Below are 24,826 nucleotides of genomic sequence, written 5' to 3'. Positions count from 1 at the left end.
TTATAATACAAAACTATCTGCTGCTCTTCTTTCTACCTTTCAACACCCTTGATCCTAATTAATCATCGCCTTATAGGAGAAAATTGAACTCTTGATTAAAGTGCATGAACTAGATACATGCAAATGTACATTGTGGTACATCCATACATATAATTCACGTAGTGAGATGCATCACATGAAAATTTTTGAGCGCTTCCTTTCAGTAATATTGTGCTATTATTCCTTTGTCAACAGGCATGGTACTCAAGTGAACAATGCTTTCACACCGCAAAACGCTTCTGTCATGCTTTACAGCATGAGAAAGTAAGACATGGAAAATTATATTTTTTGTAATAATGAAGTCTTGTACTACAAGTCAGTATCTGGATTACTTGCCTGTAGGATAGCCACATCAGGATCATGAAACCAAGATGGTCGTATAAGGGGCAGTCCACTTTCTACTGAATCAGCCAAGTGGGAATACAGATAGCGCATCAGTCGATACCGCATTTCTATAGCACTTTGCATTATTGAAAGTGTATTGTTATTACCAAGTGTTGCATTCAGAAGATCCCTGAAATGAAAGAATATAATAAGATCAAGCTAATATCCTCAGTGATTATGATGATGATGGTGATAATTAATGTTCACCACTTACTACATGCAGCAACAGATTCTATCTGTGTGGACTACAAGGGTATCTGAAATGGTCTAACATCCCTTTTGCATGAATACAGTCTTGCCTTCATACCAGAAATAACGTTATCATCTGCCACTGGAACTGTTTTACAGCAGCTGAGTGATGTCAGTGGCAGCCCCTTACATTCTCTAACAATAAACTGTCATCCTTGCAAAAGAACTGTTCAGCATCTGAGAAAACAGTAAGCAACCTGCAGTTTCATCAAAAAGTTTCAACATTCGACTAAATGTCAAAAATTTACACTCACTTGAAGGATAACAATTTACACTTTTTGCCATCCAGAAGCCAGTAATTTTCACCCTATCACCACATCAGGTATGACATGCCAATTTTATCTCACTGTACAATGGATATAGTACACATCAACAGTGTACAAAATGCTCGAGAAGATGCCTTCTCTTGCATCACAACAATAATAAAAGAAATGGATTTTGAAGCTCTTACCAATGCTCAGGATATAAATAATAAACTAAAGTCATTCCTAATTGCTATCTCTGTTGTGGAACTATAACCAATCAAAATTCCACATATAAACTCAGAAGTGTATTGGAATGTTTAATTACAAAAGCTTGCTCATATGTCATATCTATGTCTAAACGGAAGGCCTTCTCTTTGATTCATCACTCCTACAATTTATGGGAATATTTGGACAATATTAATGCTTTCTTTGAAGCATTAGATAAAGACAGCAGCTGAACAGTTTAATGGGAGAGGCTGTGTCCCTTTTCAAAGTGTCTATTTTCTCTCATATAATATTTAAAGTAATCTAGTAGTAATTCCTATAATTATCAGTTGTATAGAACAGCACCAGTCATAATTTATTATTAGTATACTTTACAGAAACAGCCTGCAGTGACTGCTTCATTGTCACAACTGTATGACTTGTACAGGCCATTATATTAATGGTTTAATATGGTGCTGAATAAAGATCATGGGTCATTAGTTCCACAAATAAATACAGGGTGGAGTAGAGGAAATGCATGTTTCCACTGCTGAATAGTTGAAACATGGCTTATTTTAAGAAATCTTGCGTTCAGGACTAGTGCTTTTATTGCATTTTTGAAATTATGTCCTTAATTAGGTTCACAAAATAAGAATCCCCTCCTGAAAGTTACACATGGCTTTCTCCAACATTTCATTTAGCACAGCTTCAATTTCCTGGTGAATGGAAAACTTGAGGTCATCAATTGTGTGGGCTTGTTCACAAATGCTCTTGATTTTAAGTAGCTCCACAAAAGAAGACTCATATCTGTAGAATGGGTGAGCATGGGGCCAAGGAAGATGACCATATCGTGAAATGAAATCTCCTGAGAACTTTTGTTGAATCACCTCCATGGATGCTCTTGCCATGTGTACTGTGGCACCATCCTGTTGGAACCACATTGCTCTCATATTAACCCAATGCCTTTCAAATTATGGACAAAGAAACTAGTTTAACATTTTGATGTAGCATGCTGAAATCACAGTAATTGTGGTTCCTTCCTTTTCAAAAAAGTTAGGTCCAACAATCCCTATCTTGTAGATACTGCACCATGCTCTTACTTTTGAGCTGTGGAGTGCTTTTTGGCAGAGTTTCTGTGCGTTATTTGATAGCCAGTACTAACAGTTCTATACAGCAACTTAACAATCCGGATGAAAATGAGCTTCAACACTCATGAATATTGGGACAACTGCATCTTCCATATGAATGGTGTCCATTATGCCTCAAAATTCTCCAAGTAGCTCAAAATCCATTTCACTAAGCTGCTAGACAATCTTTTTTTTTTTTTTTTTTTTTTTTTTTTTTTTTTTTTTTTTTTTTTTTTTTTTGTACAGGTGAAATTAGAGACCATCATGAAAGATGTGATGAAGCAAATGATGTGACACATCCAGCAATACAGTCTTTTGCCTAATGGATCATTTTGCATTAGCAAGAAGTGCCGTTTCACTATGTGTATATTTCTTGGAGTTTGATCTGAATAGGGAAGATCACGTGGTTTCTTCTTCATCACAGATCCAGTACTTCTAAATGTTGCAATGCAGTGAAGTATGGTGTTTCAAATTAGGACTGCATCTCAGTGTCCAACATTAAATTTTTGGTGGAAAAGATGTTGAACATCGACCACAGAATTATTGTTTCTAAAGAACTGCTCAACCACGAACACACCATGCTGTACACTCCAATGCTCCTTAATGAAACTACATTATCTGAGCTGTCTGCCAACAGTCACTCAAGGTCAATACTCCCACTTGTCACCGAGTACTAGCATTGGGTGGGGGGCGGGGGTGTTACTCCATCCTGTATAACAACCATGAGGGAACATGTTGACCTGTGAAAACGTCACCATTTATTGTGATAAGGTGTTTGTTTCATGCACTATTATTAAAGAAATACTTGCTAAAAAAAACAGTGCTGCTACCAGAAAAGACAGAAAAATAAAACATATGCTCTGTCGACAACATCATGAGAAATACAGATTAGAGTGCACTGCTACTGCAAAAAATGTGTTATCAGAGGAATAATGTGTGGTAACTGTGAACAATGTACTATTTTAAGTGTGCAAATGACAGTCAAAAGAAGAAAATCTGGTTCTGTTTCTGTTTGAACTCTGTGTGCGTGCGCGTGCATGTGTGTGTGTGTGTGTGTGTGTGTGTGTGTGTGTGTGTGTGTGTGTGAAATAATCCTCCCATTATTTTTTTACAGCCATAATATGTATGAGAACGTCATTTTAGTTGCTTCAAATTTGAGATTTCTTCTGCATGTTGAAATGTTCCCCTTTGTTAATGATTTATCTTCTCATGAGCTTGGCTTTTCTCTTACATTGTAGTTACTGAGTATTATTTAGCTCACCTTTAGTCTTGACCATGGATCAATTGTGTAAATCAATACTACGCTTCTCAACAATGTAGGAAAAGACAGATTGCTACTTACCGTAAAGAAGACACATTAAGTTGCAGACAGGCACAATTAAAAGACACTTGCACAAAGCTTTGAGCTACAGCCTTCATCAACAAAAGAGAAACACATGCCATTCGTACACACAAGCAAGCAAACCTCTTGCACATGTGACTGCCAACTCTAGCATCTGTGGCCAGTATGCCAGCACACCTTATGCACAGCATCTTGGGCCAGAATGCTGGAGTTGGCAGTCACATGTGCAAGAGGTGTGCTTGCTTGTGTGTACGAATGGTGTGTGTTTCTCTTTTGTTTATGAAGGCTGTGGCTCAAAGCTTTGTGCAAGTGTCTTTTGATTGTGCCTGTCTGCAACTTAATGTATCTTCTTTATGGTAAGTAGCAATCTGTCTTTTCCTACATTGCTGATGTTCCTACATGGGGTTTCCATTGTTTGATTTAACTAGGCTTCTCAGATATATGTGCCATATATTCTTGAATGATGATGCAATAACTGTTCAAAATAAGCAGTTCTTTGTATCACATGCAAATGTTAACTTGAGAGATCTAAATTTTACAACAGAGTGAATATGTATTTCAAACTATACTTTTGTTTCTTTTTTATCACTTTTTCTTACTGATATCCATGGTTTTTAGTTTCATCCATGGTTTTTGCTGCAAGGCCAATGCATTTCTCTGACCTGGGACCATGATCCATGAAACATGCACAAACAATCCCACAAGTACTGCCACTTGGGTAGTTAATGTGATCATAATCCCATCTCGAAGACAAATGTAGTCCTTTGTGACTACTTGCCACATGCAAATGTATACCACAAACAGGCACAATAGTTTGCTCTCCTAAACATTAAATTATTATGTTGTTTGAAAGCATGTGAGCAACATTCATCAGCAAGGTAGGCATAGGGTTACACATTACTTTTCTGGACTTTAACACCACAACTTGTGTGAAGTTTCCAACAATGCTGACATATGGCACCATTGTAGTGAATGATCAAATAGGTGTCTATGCAAGACACAGGTTACAAGCAATATCCTGTAATTTAATTCTTGGTTGCCCGCATCTCGTGGTCGTGCGGTAGCGTTCTCGCTTCCCATGCCCGGGTTCCCGAGTTCGATTCCCGGCGGGGTCAGGGATTTTCTCTGCCTTGTGATGGCTGGGTGTTGTGTGCTGTCCTTAGGTTAGTTAGGTTTAAGTAGTTCTAAGTTCTGGGGGACTTATGACCACAGCAGTTGAGTCCCATAGTGCTCAGAGCCATTTGAACCATTTTTTAATTCTTGGTTGTGGAAAATAAACTGTGATGAACATCCAGTGCAGTATGATAATTATGCAGTTGATAAGCATACTATTGTGTGACTGCTAAAGAGAGTCAGGAAGTATAGAAATTGAGTTGGCCTCCTGCCAGAGCTGCTGACATGATGAACTGTGTGGAAGCCATTGTTCATGCAGACCGGCACGTAACTCGGCAGATAGCTCTGCAACCATCGGTGAGCATTGGAAGTATGCAGTGATTGATACTCTTGGATATTCACAGGTGCACTCAAGAAAGGTTCCATGAAAAGCCACAACAGAACACAAGACTGGAAGATAAGCCATTTCATCTGAACTGATATATCAGTTTGAAACCAATGGAGAGACCTTTCCATCACAGGTCATTACAGCTGGTGAAACCTGGGTGCACCACTATGAGCTGGAAACAAAAAGGCAGTCTCTGGAGTGGTTCCACCGCCAATAAACCAAAAAGGGGAAATTCAAGGCAGTTCCCTCTACTGGGAAAATCACAAATGTAGTCTTTTGGGATAGGAATGGTGTTATTCTCATGGATGAGTTGCCACAATGGTCAACCATTAATTGGGGGGCATATGTGAAGACTCAAGAACCATTTCCATCACATTCAGTCTGACAAGAATCCAAAAGAAATCTTGCTCCAACATGACAATGCATGTCCACATGTCTCAGAAGCTGGGAACAAATCACGAAATTAGGTTGGACACCATTGCCTCATCCATCCCATAGCCCTGGTGCTCTCAGACATCCATGTGTTTGGGCCATCATGGGACACATTTTGAAGATTATGAGAGTTAATCCATTCAGTGAAACCATGGCTACAAACAGAGGACAAGAGCTTTTACAAACAGGGAACACACTCTCTTACACAATGCTGTTGTAAAATCATAGAACATGGTGCAAACTGTGTAGAAAAATAGAACTTGTAAGAGAAATGTTGACTGATATTATCACCAAATTGTACCTCTTAAGAATAAATATGCACTGAAAAATTGTGGTTTTTTTTTTATAAGTAATACATACAATTTTCAATACATACACAAGAGCCATAAATATCTAAGCTTGAAGTTAGACAACAAACTGCCAAACATAGTAAAAAACCTTCCTTTCAGTAAATTCAACCACATATTAGACACTTGGATTAAAATAAAAGCATATTATTTGGTTGAGGAAATCCTTCAAAGTAATTTGAATAAGATAAATAGCGAGTAAAAAACTCTAATTCTAGCAGATAAGTCTATTGTATATTGGTTACTTACTCAAATAATATGTAGATACATACTGGAAATCTGGAAAGCTGTGTGGTCTACCTGATCAAATGCACAGCCTGACAAAAAAGGTGAACTACCCATAAGACATGGCCAGATGTCAAATTAACTTTGTACTCATTGAGTTTGTAAATGATTAGAGTTTCAATTATTGATGACATTTGGAATGGGCACTAGAGTCCATTATTGTTGTTTGTGTTTGATGTTGTTACTACATGTGTAATGGTATATAAGGCATGTGAAAAGCCTCAAATGTTGAGTGATCACTGTGAAGGACATGGAGGCATTGCATATGCATGTGAGACAGTGTTATCAGGACCTTACAGTCTGGAAGGCACCTCACTATGGGTATCCATTTCATCAGCTGGTCAAATTGTGCAATATCTAGATTTGAGGGGCATTCAAATGTGACAGGTGTCTGATGTTGAACTGCATGGAATGCGAGGGCAGGCATACTCGTCCTTCAGGTAGACCAAGTCTGACCACCAAAAGGTAGTATCTCTGTATTTTGGACATTGTAACCCATTGTATATGCACCTACAATTTGAGAACAAGTAATGGCCTCTCTGCAATATTGTCTGTCATCTTGCACTACCAGTTGCATACTAGCAGCAGTCAGACCAGGGAATTAGCATTCAACGTGTAGGCTGCCATTAACATCTCAACACAAACAGTTGAGGTTGGAGTGTTACAGTGACCAGGAAGCATGTACTGGTGATGAATGGCATCGTATTGAGTTCAGCAATGAATCATGATTCTGCACTATCCTGGAGGACCACTGTTGTCGAGTATGAGAGTGACCTTGAGAGTAGTCTCATTCTTATAATGTTTTGGAGAGGCACCACAGTGTTACTACTGATGGCTAGGTGTGGGGAGCCATCAACTATGACTTCACATCACATATGGTAGTGATTGAGGGAACTCTGGCAGCATAAAGGTATATCACGGACATCCTGCATCTTCATGTGTTTTCTCTTATGCACCAGTAGCATGGTGTCATGTTTCAACAGGACAATGCTTGTCCACACATGGAGTGTGAACTATCTGCATGATTTGAGATAGTCACATGGCCATGAAGATCCCCATATTTGTAGCTGATAGAAAATGTTTGGGACCGGCTTGGACATCAACTTCATCCCTCAGCCAGTATCCAGGACATCAAGGACCAACGACAAAATTATAGGCCAACTTGTCTCGGGAAAGGATACAACAACCAAATCAGTGTATACATGCAGGCCAGAGGGAGCGCAGTGTGAATCTGATAAGTGGGCTCATACTTCCAAGTTGTAAATTTGACACTCAATTTTGTAATCACTGAAATAATATCGCATACTGTACCCCATCAATCTGTGAAGTTTCATTTGGTTTCCTAGTCCCCTTTATGGGTACTTCATTTTCTTTGTCAGGCAACGTATATAGGGAGGAATATATTACTTGTAAACATATATTACTGTTGTTGGAGTTTTGAAATGAAAGACTGGTCTGATGCAGCTCTCCATGCTACTCCATTTTGTTCAAGCCTCTTCATGTCAGAATAACTACTGAATCCTACACTGCTTACTGTATCCATGAGTTGGTCACCTCTACAGTTTTTGTCCCCCGTACTTCCTTCCTGCCATTTCTCATGAAGCAAGATGAGAACATCTAGGAAGACCAGACTGAGCCTGTGCTGCGCACAAAAACACAGTGTATCAACCTAGTGGGTGAGCAGAGAATCCAATAGCAAGGTCAGGGACAGACAAAGAATTATCAGAGCATGACATTGTGAAGAATTCACAAAATGAATGCAAGCAAGCATAAGCCAAATAAACAAGAATCTGGGTTAATGTTAGCTTGCAACTGACTTTGGATTCCACGTGGTAGTACTAGGAATGTTTCAATTTTAAAGGTACTATCCATTGTATGCAACACTCGCACTGTTTATGATGGGGTCACAGATCACTCCAACTCTTGACCACAGGCAACTTCTTGTCCAACATACAGGAGTCTGGCAAGGATATCAAACCCACATTAACAAACTGACAATTTGTTGGTGCCTCAGGATGTCTCCTATCAATTGATCCCTTCTTTGTCTGCCACCGGTAGCTGAGTGGTCAGCGCAACGGAATGTCAATCCTAAGGGCCCGGGTTCGATTTCCGGCTGTGTCGGAGATTTTCTCTGCTCAGGGACTGGGTGTTGTGTTGTCCTAATTATCATCATTTCATCCCCATCGACGCACAAGTCGCCGAAGTGGCATCAAATCAAAAGCCTTGCACCAGGCGAACAGTCTACCCAACGGGAGGCCCTCGTCACATGACATTATTATTATTATTATTATTATTATTATCCATTCTTTCAGTCAAGTTGGGCCATTAATTTCTTTTTTCCCCAATTTGATTCAGTGCCTCCCCATTAGTTACTTGAGCTTGGCACCCTATCTTCACCACTCTTCTGTAGTGCCATATTTCAAAAGTTTCTGTTCTCCTCATGTCTAAGCTGCTTATCATCCATGACTCACTTATGTATAAGGCTATACTCCATACAAATATCTCCAGAAAAGAGCTCCTAACACTTAAATTTATATTAGACATTAACAATTTCTTCTTTTACAGAAATGCTTATCATGCTATAGTCACCCAACATTTTATATCCTCTCTACTTTGGCCAGCAGCTGTTACTTTTGCTGTACAAATAGCGAAACACATTTACTGCTTTTACTGTTTGATTTCCTAATCTGTTCCTTCTTCAGCATCACCTGATTTATAGCAACTACCTTTGATTACCCTTTCTTTACTTTATTTGATACTCATCTTGTAACCTCTTTCAAGGTGCTACCCATGCCATTCAACTGCTCTTCCATGCCTTCTGCTGTCTCTGACAGAATTACAATATCATCAGCTAGCATCAAATTTTTTCTTCTCCCTTTACTCTAATTCACTCTACAAATTGCTCCTTGGTTTGCTATGCTGCTTGCTCCATGTGCAGACTGAATAACGTTGGAGACAGGTTACAGCTGTGTTTGTCTCTCTCTTTTCTGAGCTACTGATTGGCTTTCATGTTGTCCACCTATTATAACTAGAGTCTGATATACCTTTGGCTCCCTGTATTTTATCCATGCTACTTTCAGAATTTCAAAGAGTGTGTTCCAGGCAACATTCTCAAAAGCTTTCTCTAAAACTACCAATACTATAAACATAGATTTTCCTTTCTTTAACCTGTATTCTAAGATAAGTTGTAATGTCCATATTGCCTTGTGGCTTCCTACATTTCACCAGAAGTCAAACTGATCTGCAGCTAGGTTGGCTTCTACCAGATTTTCCATCTTCTATAAATAATGTGCAACCATAATTCATTAAACTAAATGTTTGGTAGCATTCATAGCTGTCAGTTGTAATGTTCATATTGCCTTCACCAGAAGTCAAACTGATCTGCAGCAAGGTTGGTTTCTACCAGATTTTCCATCTTCTGTAAATAATGTGCAACCATAATTCATTAAACTAAAGGTTTGGTAGCATTCATAGCTGTCAGTACCTACCGTCTTTGTAACTGGAATTATTACATTCTTCCTGAAGTTTGAGGGTATTTTGCCCCTCTCATACACCAGGCGGAATAGCTTTGTCTTGGCTATCTGTCCTAAGGATCTCAATAATTCTGAGGGAGGATCATACAGACGTACCATTGTTTGACCATCACACCCAGACTCCCATATGGAGGACATAGTAATGGGCATCTTTGGTGTAGAGAAGCAACTGAAAGAGTCGAAAACAAGTAAGTCACAAACTCCAGATGGAACCTCAGTTTGGTTGTACAGAGTGCACTCTATGGTCCTGACCCCTTATTTAGCTTGCATTTATCACGAATCTCTTGCCCAGCACAAAGTCCAAACAGACTGGAAAAAAGCGCATGTGACTCCTGTTTGTAAGAACGGCAAAAGAACAGAACCACAAAATTACAGACCAATACACTTAATAACTCTTTGCTGCTAAATTCTTGAGCATAGTCTGTTTGAATATAGTAAATTTCCCTGAGACAGAAAAGCTTCTACCCACAAATCAATGTGGATTTAGAAAGAATGACTTGTACAAAATGTAGCTTGCTCTTTTCTCACAAAATCCTGTGAATCATGGATGAAGAGCAACAGGCAGGTTCCATGTCCCTATATTTCTGGAAAGCATTTCACATGGTGCCCAACTGCAGTCTGTTAACAAATGTCTGAGCATATAGGCCAGATTTCCAGATATGTGAGTGCCTTGAAGACTGCTGAAATACTAGAACCCAGTATGTTGTTCTGGACAGTGCATGTTTATCAGAGACAAGGATATTGTCAGGAGTGCCCCAGAAACTTGTGATAGAACTGCTCTTGTTCTCTATATGCATAAATTATCTGACAGATAGGGTGAGAAGCAATCTCTGACTATTAGCTGGTGATGCTGTAGTACATGGGAAAGTCTCATCATTGAGTGACTGTAGGATAATACAGTATGACTCAGGCAGAATCTCTGTGTGTTGTGATGAATGTCAGCATGCAAGTTAATCCTATGATATTTGAATACAATACATCTAGGCATAACATTGCAAAGCAATATGAAATGGAGCACCCTGATAAGGATGATAAAAGCAAAGGCAAATGGTTGATTTCAGTTCATCAGGAGGATTCTACGGAAGTGTAGCTCATCTGTGCAGGAGGCCACATGCAGGACACTTGTGCAACCCATTCTGGAGCACTTCTCACCTGTTTGGGATCCCCATCAGTTTGCATTAAAGGTAGACACTGAAGCAATTCTGATGTGTGCTGCTAGATTTGCTATTGGTAGGTTCAATCAGCTTGTAAGTGTTATGCAGATGCTTTGTAAACTCAAATGGGAATGCCTGGCAGAAAGATGGTGTTCTTTTTGTATTTAGAGTACTGGTATTTTCAGCTGACTGCAGAACAGTTCTGCTGCCGCCAATGTACCTTTCACATAAGGACCGCAATGAAAAGATTAGAGAAATTCGGACTTGTACAGAGGCATATAGACAGTCATGTTTCCCTCACACAACTTGTGAGTGGAACAGGACAGGAAATGACTGTAATTGGCAACAGCATTACTGGTCTCTGGGTTGCATCTTATAAAGAATGCTTCATTGTCATCTCATTTGAAAGTGCACAGACAGTAGCAACATTATGGACAGCTGCAATAGCAAAGTTTAACCTAACTTGCCACAGTCTGGTTCATTGTGTGCTACAAACAATTTTGTGATAAGTTTACTAGGTCTTCCTTATAAGCATGTGCTACATGTTACAGAATGGAATGTGTATTCAGTCCTTCTCAACCATAATGACATGAAGAGCAACTAGTGATACAGATTCTCACTTGTTTTTTGGCCACAGTTTGTCGTTGACCGTTCATGTGGACAGACAGCTTGCTGGTTATCATGCCTACATAGAATGCAGCACAGTGGTTGCAGCTTAGCTTGTAAATCACATGACTGGTTTCACAGGTAGCCCTGCCTTTGATGGGATAGGTGATGTTAGTGACTGGACTGGAGTAGCTGATGGTAGGAGGATGTATGGGAGAGGTCTTGCATCTAGGTCTATTACAGGGTTATGAGCCATGAGGTAAGGGATTCGGAGCAGGAGTTGTGTAAGGCTGGACGAGTATATTGTATAGGTTCAGTGGACAGCGGAATACCATGGTAGGAGTGGTGGGCAGGACATTTCTCATTTCAGGGCATGACGAGAGGTAATCAAAACCCTGGCAGAGAATGTAATTCAGTTGCTCCAGTCCCAGATGGTACAGAGTTACGAGGGGAATGCTCATCTGTGGCTGGACTGTGGGACTTTGGGAGGTGGCGGGAGACTGGGAAGATAACGCATGGGAGATTTGTTTTTGCACAGGGATGGGAGGATAATTTGGTCAGTGAAGGCTTCAGTGAGACCCTCGGTATATTTTGAGAGGGACTGCTCGTCACTGCAGATGCGACAACTACAAGTGGCTAGGCTATATGGAAGGAACTTCTTGGTATGGAATGGGTGGCAGCTGTCAAAGTGGAGGTATTGCTGGTGGTTTGTAGGTTTGATATGGACGGAGGTACTGATGTAGCCATTTCTGAGGTGGAGGTCGACATCTAGGAAGGTGGCTTGTTGGGTTGAGTAGGACCAGGTGAAACAAATGGGGTAGAAGTTGTTGAGGTTCTGGAGGAATGTGAATAAGGTGTCCTCACCTTCAATCCAAATAGCAAAGACGTCATCAATGAATCTGAACCAGGTGAGAGGTTTAGGATTCTGGGTTTTTAGAAAGGATTCCTCTAGATGGCCCATGAATAGGTTAGCATAGGATGGTGCCATGTGGGTGCCTATAGCCGTACCATGGATTTGTTTGTAGATAATGCCTTCAAAGGAGAAGTAATTGTGGGTGAGGATATAGTTGGTCATGGAGACTAGGAAGGAGGTTGTTAGTTTGGAATCTATAGGGTATCTGGAAAGGTAGTGTTCGATAGCAGTAAGACCATGGGCAATAGGAATGTTAGTGGGCATCAATAGTGATGAGCAGGGCACCGTGTGGTAAAGGGACAGGAACTGTGGAGAGTCGGTCAAGGAAATGGTTGGTATCTTTTATATTGGAGGATAGGTTCCGGGTAATAGGTTGAAGGTGTTGGTCTACGAGAGCAGAGATTCTCTCAGTGGGGGCACAGTAACTGGCCACAATGGGGCATCCTGGGTGGTTGGGTTTATGGACTTTATGTAGCATGTAAAAGGTGGGAGTGCGGGGAGGGGTAGGGGTAAGTAGAGAGATGGACTCTGGGGAGAGGTTCTGGGATGGGCCTAAGGATTTGAGTAGTAACTGGAGATCCTACTGGATTACTGGAATGAGATAACTGTGGCATGCTTTGTAGGTGGAAATATCTGACAGCTGATGGAGTCCTTCTGCCACGTAATCCTTATGGTTCAAAACAACAGTGGTGGAGCCTTTGTCTGCAGGTAGGATTATAATGTCGGGATCAGTTTTTAGATGGTGGACTGCGGTTCTTTCTATGGATGTAAGGTTAGATTGCATGTTGAGGGATTTGGGGAACTATGGTGAGGCAAGGTTCGCAGTTAAGAAATTCTGGAAAGTTAACAGGGGCTGTTTTGGAGGCATGGGGGGTGGATCATGGTTGGATTGAGGAGTGAACTGAGTTAGGTAAAGTTCAATATTGGTCTCTGGTTGAGTCTGATTGGTCGGGTTGGTGGCAAAAAAGTGTTTCCACTGTAGGGACCATGAGGAGAGAAGGTCTTTAACTAGTCATGCATGGTTGAATTTGGGAGTGGAGCAAAAGGTGAGGCCTTTGGAAAGGTCTGATATTTCTGTGGGACTAAGGCTTCTGGAGGAAAGGTTCATAACTGTGTTGCGGGTCTGTTTAGGTTCTGGTTTCTGTGTGGTGGTGGGAGGGAGTTTTGGAGGGTTGTTTAAGTGTAGTAGGTCTGCAAGACAGGGTTTGTCAGCTATGAGGGGGTGTGGGGGAGGTTTGGAGGTTGTTGTAGAATTGGTGGACAGTGGTACTCAGAGACGGGAGTAGGAAGTGAGCAGGATGGAAATCTGTTTGAGGTGACGTTGTGCATGTAGCTCAAGTTCCTGCAGGGCAAGAGTTTCAATGGGTTCCAGGAATTTGGGATTACATAGCAGGAGAATTTTGCAGATGGAGAGATGGTACTGCAAGGAAGATTGGGCTTGATTCATATGCTATTGCAGGACTACGTTGGTGAGGGCTAAGGATTGGCAAAATCTGAACAGGTGGAGGTCATTGTGGAAGGAGGAGTGGCAACCAGAGATAGGTAATTTGATAGTAAGGCCAGTAGGGGGGATTTCATGAGCCAAGCAATAACACAGGAACAATATGTGGGACTGGGATCTGGCACACCCATCCAGCCCCCTCCCTGTTCCCATTTCAGCACTATGCAGCCGTCATTTCACAGCCACACTAAGTGTTTTAATTTCTTTTCCTTTTATTACTCACTTCTCCGCTACTTTCCCCCTCCCCCCTCCACACCTTCTTGCCTGCCCTCCGTCTAGATTGCAACACTTCACTGTCCTCCTCTCCCACCATACTATCCCTCCCGCTCCCCACCCCAGCCTCCTCCTTACCCCCACCCAGTTGCCACTCCCATCATGCATTGGTGCTGCTGCTCATAGTGTAGTTTCAGTTCTCTGAGACTGTAGACATGTGTGCAAGTTGCGTTTGAGTGAGTATGTGTGTACGTGTGTGTATGTGTGTCTACTGCTGACAAAGGCCTTAATGGCCGAAAGCTATAATTGTTTTTGTTGTGCCAATCATGACTCAGCATCTCCACTATATTGTGAGTAGCAACTTTCCTTCTCTGGTATTGCTACATTCCATCCTGGATTTTCCATTGTATGATTATTGCCTGACGGCTTTTCTTCGAACCTAACCCTGTGCTGTTTTCCTTTGTAACAATTTTATTTTGCATCGCTATACTCAATGTCCATCCTTCTTTCTTTTCTTTCCTGTGTTTCTCTTGTTGCCTTACGAACCACACTGCATGCTCTACTCATGAGTGACACAGTATCAACCATCTCGGCCAAGCACAACAGACGGCCTCAAGACCACGCTGATTATTGGCGCAGCGTCTTATGTCCCACATTACTACTGCCGATATAATTAAGCCTATACCTTCAAACTGATCACCCTCCCTGTGTTAGTTCACATATTTTTGGGTGTAATCTCCCACACTTTTCCGGTGCCACAGAATCTTACATCTCTAACTACGAACCCCACCCCAACCACCACACTTTCTCCATTTTATCCCTGTTCGCACCCACTAAATCCACCTCATTCAGTCACATCTGCCATCCCTCTTCTTTAGGCTTATCTCCCTTCAAACCTGCTACCCACAGTAATATAGATATATTTATTAACGATTAGTTACTCTCTAGTATGACCATTGTGACTTCTCGCCAATTTTAGTGAGTTTTCGCCTTCCACTATCATCGTATTCCTCAGATTTCATCTCGGTTTTTTCCCCCGTCCATTTCGTCATTTTCATACTTTTCGCGAGTATTTGGGTGTATTTTTGCATAATTTTTTGGATGTAATACTACTTTCTTACATAATTTTTAGCTTTCTTTGCACCACCATGGATCCTTGCTCCTTACCTCTGCATCAATACAGAAAAGTTTCCTTATCCCTAGCAAGATCCCAGTCCCACATAGTGTTCCTGCGTTATTGGTTGGCTCATGAAATCCCCCCTAATGGTCTTACCATCAAATTACCCATCTCTGATTGCCACCCCTCCTTCCACAATGACCTCCACCTTTTCAGATTCTGCCAATCCTTAGCCTTCACCAACATAGTCCTGCAAAACCATATCAATCAAATCCAATCCTCCTTGCAGTATGTTCTCTCCATCCGCAAAATTCTCCTGCTATGTAATCCCAAACTCCTGGAACCCATAACACACATTGAAACTCTTGCCCTGCAGGAACTTGAGCAACATGCACAAATTCACCTCATAAAGCTTTCCATCCTGCTCACTTCCTACACCCATCTCGGAGCACCACTGTCCACCACTTCTAAAACCACCTCCAAACCTCTCCCACAGCCCCTCATAGATGACAAGCCCTGTCTCGTAGACCTACTACACTTAACCCACCCTCCAAAACACCCTCCCACCACCACACAGAAACCAGAACCTAAACAGAACTGGAACACAGTTATGCCCTGAAATGAGGAATGTCCTGCCCACTATCCTTCCCACCCCTCCTACCGTGGTATTTCTCCCTCCACCGAACCTATACAATATACTCGTCCAACCTTACACCTCATGGCTCATAACCCTGTAATAGACCTAGATGCAAGACCTGTCCCATATATCTTCCTACCATCAGCTACTCCAGTCCGGTCACTAACATCACCTATCCCATCAAAGGCAGGGCTACCTGTGAAACCAGTCATGTGATTTACAAGCTAAGCTGCAACCACTGTGCTGCATTATATGTAGGCATGACAATTAACAAGCTGTCTGTCCACTTGAGCAGCCACCGACAAACTGTGGCCAAAAAACAAGTGGACCGCCCTGTTACTGAACATGCTGACAAACATGATATCCCTCATCTCAATGAGCCTGTGCCATATGGATCTTTCCCACCAACACCAGCTTTTTTGAATTGCGCAGGTGAGAACTTTCCCTGCAATACATCCTACATTCCTGTAACCCTCTTGGCCTAAACCTTCATTAGTCACTGTCCTCACCCATCCAGCCCCCTCCCTGTTCCCTTTCCAGCACTAAATAGCCGTCATTTCACCGCCACACCCAGTCTTTTAATTTTTTATTTTTATTTTATTTCTCTCTTTTCCGCTACTTGCCCCTGCCCCCTCCGCACCTTGTCTCCTGTCCTCTGCCTAAACTGCAGCACTTCACTGTCTGCCACTCCCACCATACTATCCCTCCCCCTCCCTGCCACTGCCTCCTCCTTACTCCCACCCAGTCGCCACTCCCATCATGCACTGGTGCTGCTGCTCACAGTGTGGTTTCAGATCTCTGAGTCTGCAGGCATGTGTGCAAGTTGCGTTTGCGTGTGTGCGTGTATGTGTGTCTACTGCTGACAAAGGCTTTAATGGCCAAAAGCAGTAATTGTGTGAACCTTTTTGTTGTGCGTATCGCAACTCAGCACCTCCACTATAAAGTGAGTAGCAACTTTCCTTCTCTGGTATTGTTACATTCCATCCTGTATTTTCCATTGTTTAACTTCTTTCCAGTAATCTTCTTCTTGCAATTTGTCAGTGTGATGCTTCCCAATTAGAAATAGTGATTTAGTCTATTGCTTCATGGATCAGTCTTTCAATGTTGGCTACTTTAAATGTAGTACTTTTATCTGCAACATATCTCTTCGCCTGTGGCCACACCAGTTCTATTGGATTATAAACGGAATGATAAGGTGGTATTTGCACCACCCTGAGACCATGTTTCAGAGCTATTGAATCAATTGTGTGTATTTTACTGCTGCGTTTTCAAATCTTAACAAGCTCCAGCAGTATATCATATATTATTACTTCACAGGCATGAAAGAATATAACTTTTTCTGGTGTTTGTAGTGGGGGCCTGTTGAGAATAATGGTGGTAGCTTGCATTGTCCACAGCAATGACGGAGCCTGGACGCAAATAAGGCAATAGCTGATTATTAAACCATTCTAAAAACATTTCTTCATTCATTTTGGAATGACAGACAGAGATGGTTTTTGATTTTGGTTGAAATATAAGTTTACTTTGAGGCACAAATCTGGTAGTAGAGGAACTGTTGTAACATGTTATAAGAGACCCTCCTTTTCCCTTTGGAACTCAAGCTGCCTTTTTCCTCTGTTGTGTGCCAAATAAAATTTCTGTGCATTTTTGATTCACTTAAGCTTTGTCCAATTAATACACAGCTGATATTCCTTTTGATCTGACTTCATGCACTGCTCTCAGAAACACCATTCTAGCAGCAGCAATATAACTTTGTTCCATTAAAAATTTATGTATGTAATTAAATTTTACACACATCTGATGTTCTTCAGTATTCTTTGATTGACCTCGCACCTCCTTCAAACCCAGTAGCTTCACATATAACAGCGAGCAATTTTGCCACTGTGGGGAACTTGCCTCTTTCATAAAATTCGAGAACCTTCTGACATAAAACATCTTGATCAAAGTTATCAATTCCTGTTACATGCTTTAGCATGCAATGTTTCTTCCCTAGAGACTGAAATTCTAAATTTCCAGTTGCCTGCTGAGACAGCTTGCCCTTCTGTACAATTTGTCTAACAGTTTGTACACCAATATCACCACGGGCCTCTGCAGTGGATTCCTGCACTTTGGCAATGTCACAGACTGGTTATCTGAATATGCCTGTTATTTGAAGAAGGACTACACTTTAAAAATAAGGTCCCTTGTCTGTACGAGAAGCACTTGGTGCCTTCCAGATATTTCAGCCATCATGAGAAATTTCACAGAACACACAGAACACCACAGAAATCAGCGAATCATTCCACATATGTAAAACATGATAGAAAGCTCAAATACAATGGAAGTTTACACAGTACGGAATGTGGAAACAGACTGGAGTGTTGACTGGCTAGCTGCATAGCTGTCTACTGTGCATCCACAGCTCATAGGCCATAAACACTGTCATGGACTACAGTAATGATACAAGGTACCCTTCACCACACACCATACAGTGTCTTGTAGAGTATGTATGTTGATGTATGTGTACTCCAGGCACCTTATTTTGACTTAGGTATTTCAGTGCTCTGTCAAATTCTTGCTAAAATATCATATAACCCACCCTAATCAACTACCTCTTCCCTTTGTTGCTAAAATATCATATAACCCACCCTAATCAACTACCTCTTCCCTTTCCAAAACATTATGTTTAAGTCCATTGTCCTTATATAGCCCTTCCATACATTTCTTCCATCTGTCAGTTCTCCCTTCTCACTTAGTGCCAGTTTGTCATTTGAGCTGATAAATGCTACCTATAGGAAAACTGAAGAGCCTGCTGAAATACTACAATCAAGTATGTTGTTCTGGACAGTGCATGTTCATTAGAGACAAGGATACTGTCAGGAGTACCCCAGCGACTTGTGATAGAACTGCTCTTGGAAAAAAGACAATCAGCTGTATGATACAGCTGCTTCTCTTCTTTCCAAAGGGTTCTTCAATTTTCCCATAGGTAGCATCTATCTTTCCTCCAGTTATGTGTGTTTCTACATCCAAATTAATATGATTTTTAGCTTTAAATGAATGTACCTTCTCAGTATGGGCACATAATATTACACTTAACCCTTCAGACCCGAAATTTTTCTGGAGGAAGAAAAATTTTTTCTTTATATGGTAGTGGTCTTAGGTGATTTTTTAATGATTTTAGCAGCAAGATTTATACAAAAATATGTACCTGTTTCCATAACATACTTTGTTCACTTGGCTTCACTTTAAGGACTAAAATAATTAATTATGAAATATTCTCTACTGTAATAAATAGTAAAATGACCATTTAATAATTTCCATGCAAAATAACAACAGCAATATTCAATTATACACTGTAATATAGCGAACCGTGTATTCTGGTGGTCACTAGTTGCTGAGCACTGCTACATTGACTTGCTGATATTTTTATAGTGATACCCAATGGTTGACAGCACTTGCGAGAGATGAAAAGGTTCAACATTTACAAGTGTGTAGCTCAGGTTCGCCTAGGGAAGAAATACTTTTGTTGCAGCTAACAGACTGTAAAATTTAATGTACACAATTGTTGCCAGAGGGTCTGAAAGGGTTAACTTACCTGTTTATTACAACAACTGGCATAAGTGAAGCAGCCTGAACCCATCGCAAACACAGTTCCCCATCAACTGGAAGTTCAGCAGAGCCTGCACATAAAGGTGGAGCAGAGAATGGAACACCTCCAAGGCCTGCCATTTGTGTATCTTCAATTGCTGCTTGAAGTTCTGACCATAGTACTGTCTCATTCTTGTCTTCATTTGGTTTGTATGGTAATGTTGAACCAAAGACACCAGGAACAGCAGCATCACTAAGTACCAGTGGCAAATCAAGAAATGTAGAAGCTTCAAGCACTACAACATAACAAAACAACAGAAACTATTTCCAGTATATATTTGTTGCACATAACAGAAACTGTTGGTTCATATTAGTACCAAACTATGATCATTTGTTTGTATTTATAGGGTGTTTAAAATGAGTTGTAACTTTTGACATTTCACTCACTGGAGGGGTCATGATCCGTTGCCCAAGTAATACCAATGAAGAGTGAGCCTTCCTACCATACCACCAGCAGTTAGCTTGGTAAAGTGTATAGTGCCACTGCTGCCGCACCATGGATAAATGGCATCACATGGAGTTGCGCATTACATGTATATCTGAATTCATCTGCTCTCATTGTAAAGTGGTATTTTCTGCTTTTGAAGTGTTCTGCAGCCATCAGTTATTATGAACAAGTGTTTTGTGTTGGCATTGCATTAATAACAACAGTGCAGCACACCTGAACATGAGGGCCATAATAAGAGTTGTCATCCAAGAACACATTTACCCACTGTAAAGATAATGTTCTGCTGCACAAAATATTCTTCTGAATTCAACAATAGTAATGAACAATGTGCATACCCTCTGTAGCAATGGATAAAGCTCCAAAAATTCAATGGAGAAAAAGCAGACATTTTGCTCTGGGTAGAAAGAAATAGTCCACTGGATAAAGTTGAACACAGGATGTGTAAGGCAGAGTTCATTTGTAGAGCTGTACAAGCCAGGCTACCAGGTCAATGAAATAACTAACACTGAAGGGCATAGTTTAATCAGGCTTGCTCTGTATCATGCTCATTTGAATCTGACTGAGAACATAGGGACACAAGAAATTTGTGCTCAGCGATGTTAAAATGCTGACAAAAGATGACATTGAAAATGTTATACCACAAGACTGGTTTCGAGTTGCCAAGCATACCAAGAAGGTAGTTCAGGAGAGGGATTCATGAATGAATGTTATGAGTTTTGAATAATACATAACTTCTCTTGTTGCCATGTTAAAATCTGCTTCTTTTGACAAAACACAACAGAATGTCACTAACATTCTAATGCAGTTGAAAAAGAAACAGCAACAGAATCCTGAAACAGCATAATATTAAACTAGCAATTTAGAGCAAGATAAGTCAATAGTATACAAAAAAGCCAATTCCCAGTATAAAAATCAATGTGTAACTTCTTCACTTACGTAGCTGCAGAACCCACAGCAGTTCTCACTTCACCATCTATGAATGGTCCTCAAAATACATTATTTCATTGAAAAAAATCTGTAGTTGCTTCAGTATCACAGTAGATATGAAAGTTTCACATATGAATCATATGGCAAAATACTTTCCTCTTTGTGCACTATTATTTGCCAAAATCTTGTTTCAGTATCTCAGACCATTTATGAAATACAAGGGACTTGTGAATATTTCATTCTGGCTTTGTTACTGGTGAATGCATTCATGACCGAGTGCTCTTTACATATATTCCATTTTCTCAAGATTGGAGACAAATAACAATATTCTTCAAAGTTTAAAGAATAATTCAATAAGTTATCTACATTTCATATGCAGCAACATATGATGTAATATGTGCCAAATGCAAATTCATACTGACTCGTATTTTTCACTGCAACCTTTAAGAACTTCTTGCAGAAGTTTATTCTTTACAGAAATACCACAATAATTGTGAGCATTAGAGATGTGATAGGCAGTTCATCACAAAGCTGATGAATAGCAGATGTTCGAGAATAAGAGTTTATTACCAAATAGTTTCTTTAAAATTGTTTGAGAGAGATCACAGATTAGCTGACTTGTACGGCTTGTTGTTCACGCAGGCAATCAAGCCTGACAGGTTGCACACTGAGGAGGGCTAGCATTATTGTCAGTTGCTGACATGCTCAGCACATGCTGGCAACTGCGCTTCCCTTGACTCACTCCGTATTGAACTGTCAAAAGTCACAACTAATTTTAAACAACTATAGAATAAGTGCCATTTGCAACACACACAGCACTTAGGCAAGCTGGAAATGACCCAGATTATCAAGAATCAACGTGCCTGCAATACTTCCAGCAACTGTTAAAGAGTGCCTAGCAAAATTTCATCTAAGGTGAAGATGAAGATGAATGCAGCTGGATTAAATTTCAGGGAATATTGAAGCCAGAGAAGTATTTCAGTACTGATCCTGAACTTACAACCACATGTGGTAGGAACAGAGTAAGGTCCAACCATCCTACTTGTTCTTGTGACACTCTTGACCTCAACACTTCTTTTTTCTTTTTAATGACACATATGTTACTGCTGTACAAATTGGCTACTTTCTTATTCAAGTGGGAATCCATAAAGTTTTATTTCTTGCAGTTTAATTTTCTGATTACTAAGGACAGCAGTTTAACTCATTTATTTGGAAACAATTTTAATAAAGTAAAGAGAGATCCATAATTTAATATTTGGAAGGAATAAGTGGAGTTGAAATTTTTAGTGTGCAAGAAGATGTTTCTTGATAACGTGACATACTTAAGCTGAAAGCCCTCAATCTCCAACCGCGCGACCGCTACAGTTGCAGGTTCGAATCGTGCCTAGGGCATGGATGTGTGTGACGTCCTTAGGTTGGTTAGGTTTAAGTAGTTCCAAGTTATAGGGGACTGATGACCCCAGAAGTTAAGTCCCATAGTACTCAGAGCCATTTGAACCATTTTTGAACCTCAATCTTCTGTTCTCTGTAAACATTATACTTTTACAAAAATGTTCCATTCAAAAAGTTATCTGTAATCAAAGACCTAGTGTCCCAGAAGCTTCTTATCTTAAGTAATGGTTATTTCTAAAACTCAGTCCCATAGTTTCACAGCCCTAATTTTCATTATTTCAGAAATGCTTATTTTCACTAGGAAAGGTTGTCAGCTTGAAAATTATTCAATTTGTAACATTTCATTTTAGCCTTTTTTGGTGGGCTCTGTGAATCCCCTTGGAAGAAGTAAATATTTGCATCAGTAGTACTTATAACTTTGCCTTTTTTTTCTAACTGTTGAGGTAATAGTTAAACAGACTTGATGTCTTGCTTGTTACGATTTATATTACCTCATTTTGCAGTTTTTCATGTTATAAAGTAAAATATAATAAAAAGATTTTGTCATTTACTCATGCATACTTCTGTAAGTACCTGTGTAGAAATAGATTCAGTCAGTCAGTGTCCAGTAGTTAAATTGTAAACATCTACGTGTGTCTGTCAGCTGCTGAAATGTAAATACCTTTGTGAACTTCTTAAAGTTAGCCAATATGCAGTAGTTATTCAGTGGTAATTTCTCTGTGTTGTTATCAATTAACAATGTGTAATCAGTAACAAATTACAGTGTATTGCAGTCTGCAGATACCAAGCACTATATTCACAGCATGTACTCATGACTCTGTGTGTGCAGGGTAGAAGTTTCTATATGCATCATATTCATGTAACTGTGACTTAATCTGCCACCAATGAAATGTGAGATTGATTGTTGATGAGTGTAGCTTACTGGTCTGAGACTCACAAATATTTAAAAAAGACTAATAGTAATAAAAGTGAAATTGTGTTTCAATAAATGTGAAGGAATTGAAAACTATGTGCTTCAGTATAGTGTACATTCTTTCATGAATGTCAACCCAACCATCTAGTAATAGGATCGTGAATCAAGACTACAGAAAATGAGACAACCAAAGGCAAATAACCAGATCAGGTAAGTTACATGGTCTCTTCTAGTTTGTAGCAAGATATGTTACTTAATAAGAGATCACACTGTTTCCTTCCCCTCACCTCCCCCTCGACCAGAGAAATAATAGGATGTATAGAAGAATGTGATCTCTGAAAACAGATCCAGAGAGCTTTCCCACTACAGCATATACATATTTGTGGTCATTTCCAGAATGGACAGCATAGACACATGGAGCTCTGCAGTTTCCATAACAATTATTCACAATGGTATAATCTATTTTCAGCATATTTGGATGCAAATGATACACAAACATGCCACTCCAAGAATACTGGTCTTCTGCTCTCTGAAATGAATATTGTATTTTGTAACTTAAATTGCCTCCTTTATCCATTGCAGTAGTGAAAGAAACATACAGAAAGAGCTCCTGTGATGAGCAGATAGTTACTGTTAGAGTGAGTGAGAAAGAGAGAGAGAGAGAGAGAGAGAGACAGAGAGAGAGAGAGAGAGAGAGAGAGAGAGAGAGAGGGAGAGGGAGAGGGAGAGAGAGAGAGAGAGAGAGACTCACCTGGCAAAGTTGCATGAACTTTGTGATGAGATACTTGACCTCCTGAATGCTTTGCTTGCCACCAAAGTGTGCCTTCAGACAGTGGCAGTCCTTCTGGAAAGTAGTCAACTTCTTCATAAGGATGCTCAGTTTCATCCAATGGCCAGTTGTTATGTAAGACAACACCTCCAAGCAGTCCTTCATCTCTCAGTGGCTCTAGTTTTTGTAAAACTTCTGACCTGCATCACAAAAAAATTTCTTTCTGTGCACTCCAACAAACAGGTTGAATGTGTAAATCAAAGAAAAAAATTCTGACCAGATTAATGTGAAGAATGTTACATTAAAAAATCACATGGAGTAAAATTGGTTATGTGGACAGTAAAGAAATAATCTGCTTTGATCACAGTCAGCAGAGTGAACAGTAAAATAGTACGACACATCTGCAAGTTCATTTGCTCACTTATTCACTCAAAATGTATGCCCCATGACTTTCAGATAAAGGAGAACCTTTATGGATGTGGAATTATTCAAAGAATACAGCAACGCAGAGAAGTAAACCCTATAAACTGTTTCTATATGCTGTACTATGTAACATTAATTCTGCAGTCAAGAATTTGCCTCATACATTTTGTCTGCAAGACAGCTATAAATTAACACTATGGCAAATACATAGAAAATGCATTACCTTGAAAATATCCCCTAGTTTTTAAGGGAAACTATTCAGCTTCTAATTATCTAGTAGTATTTATACCAAAAACTTATAAACATATGGAGGTTGACAAAAAACAGCAATTATTTATGATCTGTAAATAAGAAGGTTTATTTTACCACATACATTTTCCTCTGAGGTATGGGTATAAGAGATCTACTTGAAGCAATTTTGGTGAAACACTGTCAGAAGAAAAAGGTGTATTGATTAAACAGAAGGGTTGCGGAATGTAAAGATAAATCATTATACTG

The 24,826-nt window shown here is 40.1% G+C and overlaps 1 protein-coding gene across 1 annotated transcript in view; it reads right to left on the bottom strand.

The window, feature by feature from the left end:
* Window positions 1-348: 348 nt before the first annotated feature.
* Window positions 349-24,826, bottom strand: part of LOC126095648 (uncharacterized) — a 191,339-nt gene continuing 166,861 nt past the window's right edge. The window contains exons 9-11 of the mRNA XM_049910409.1: window positions 23,888-24,105; window positions 19,404-19,692; window positions 349-553 (exon numbers count right to left, since the gene is read on the bottom strand). Of these exons, the coding sequence (XP_049766366.1) occupies window positions 349-553; window positions 19,404-19,692; window positions 23,888-24,105 (712 nt within the window). The remainder of the gene's footprint in view (window positions 554-19,403; window positions 19,693-23,887; window positions 24,106-24,826) is intronic.

This window comes from Schistocerca cancellata, chromosome 8 (assembly GCF_023864275.1).
Source record: "Schistocerca cancellata isolate TAMUIC-IGC-003103 chromosome 8, iqSchCanc2.1, whole genome shotgun sequence".
In the NCBI taxonomy this organism is placed as follows: Eukaryota; Metazoa; Arthropoda; class Insecta; order Orthoptera; family Acrididae; genus Schistocerca; species Schistocerca cancellata.
Note: the sequence above shows the minus strand (reverse complement) of the source record. Positions and strands in the feature narration are given on the sequence as shown.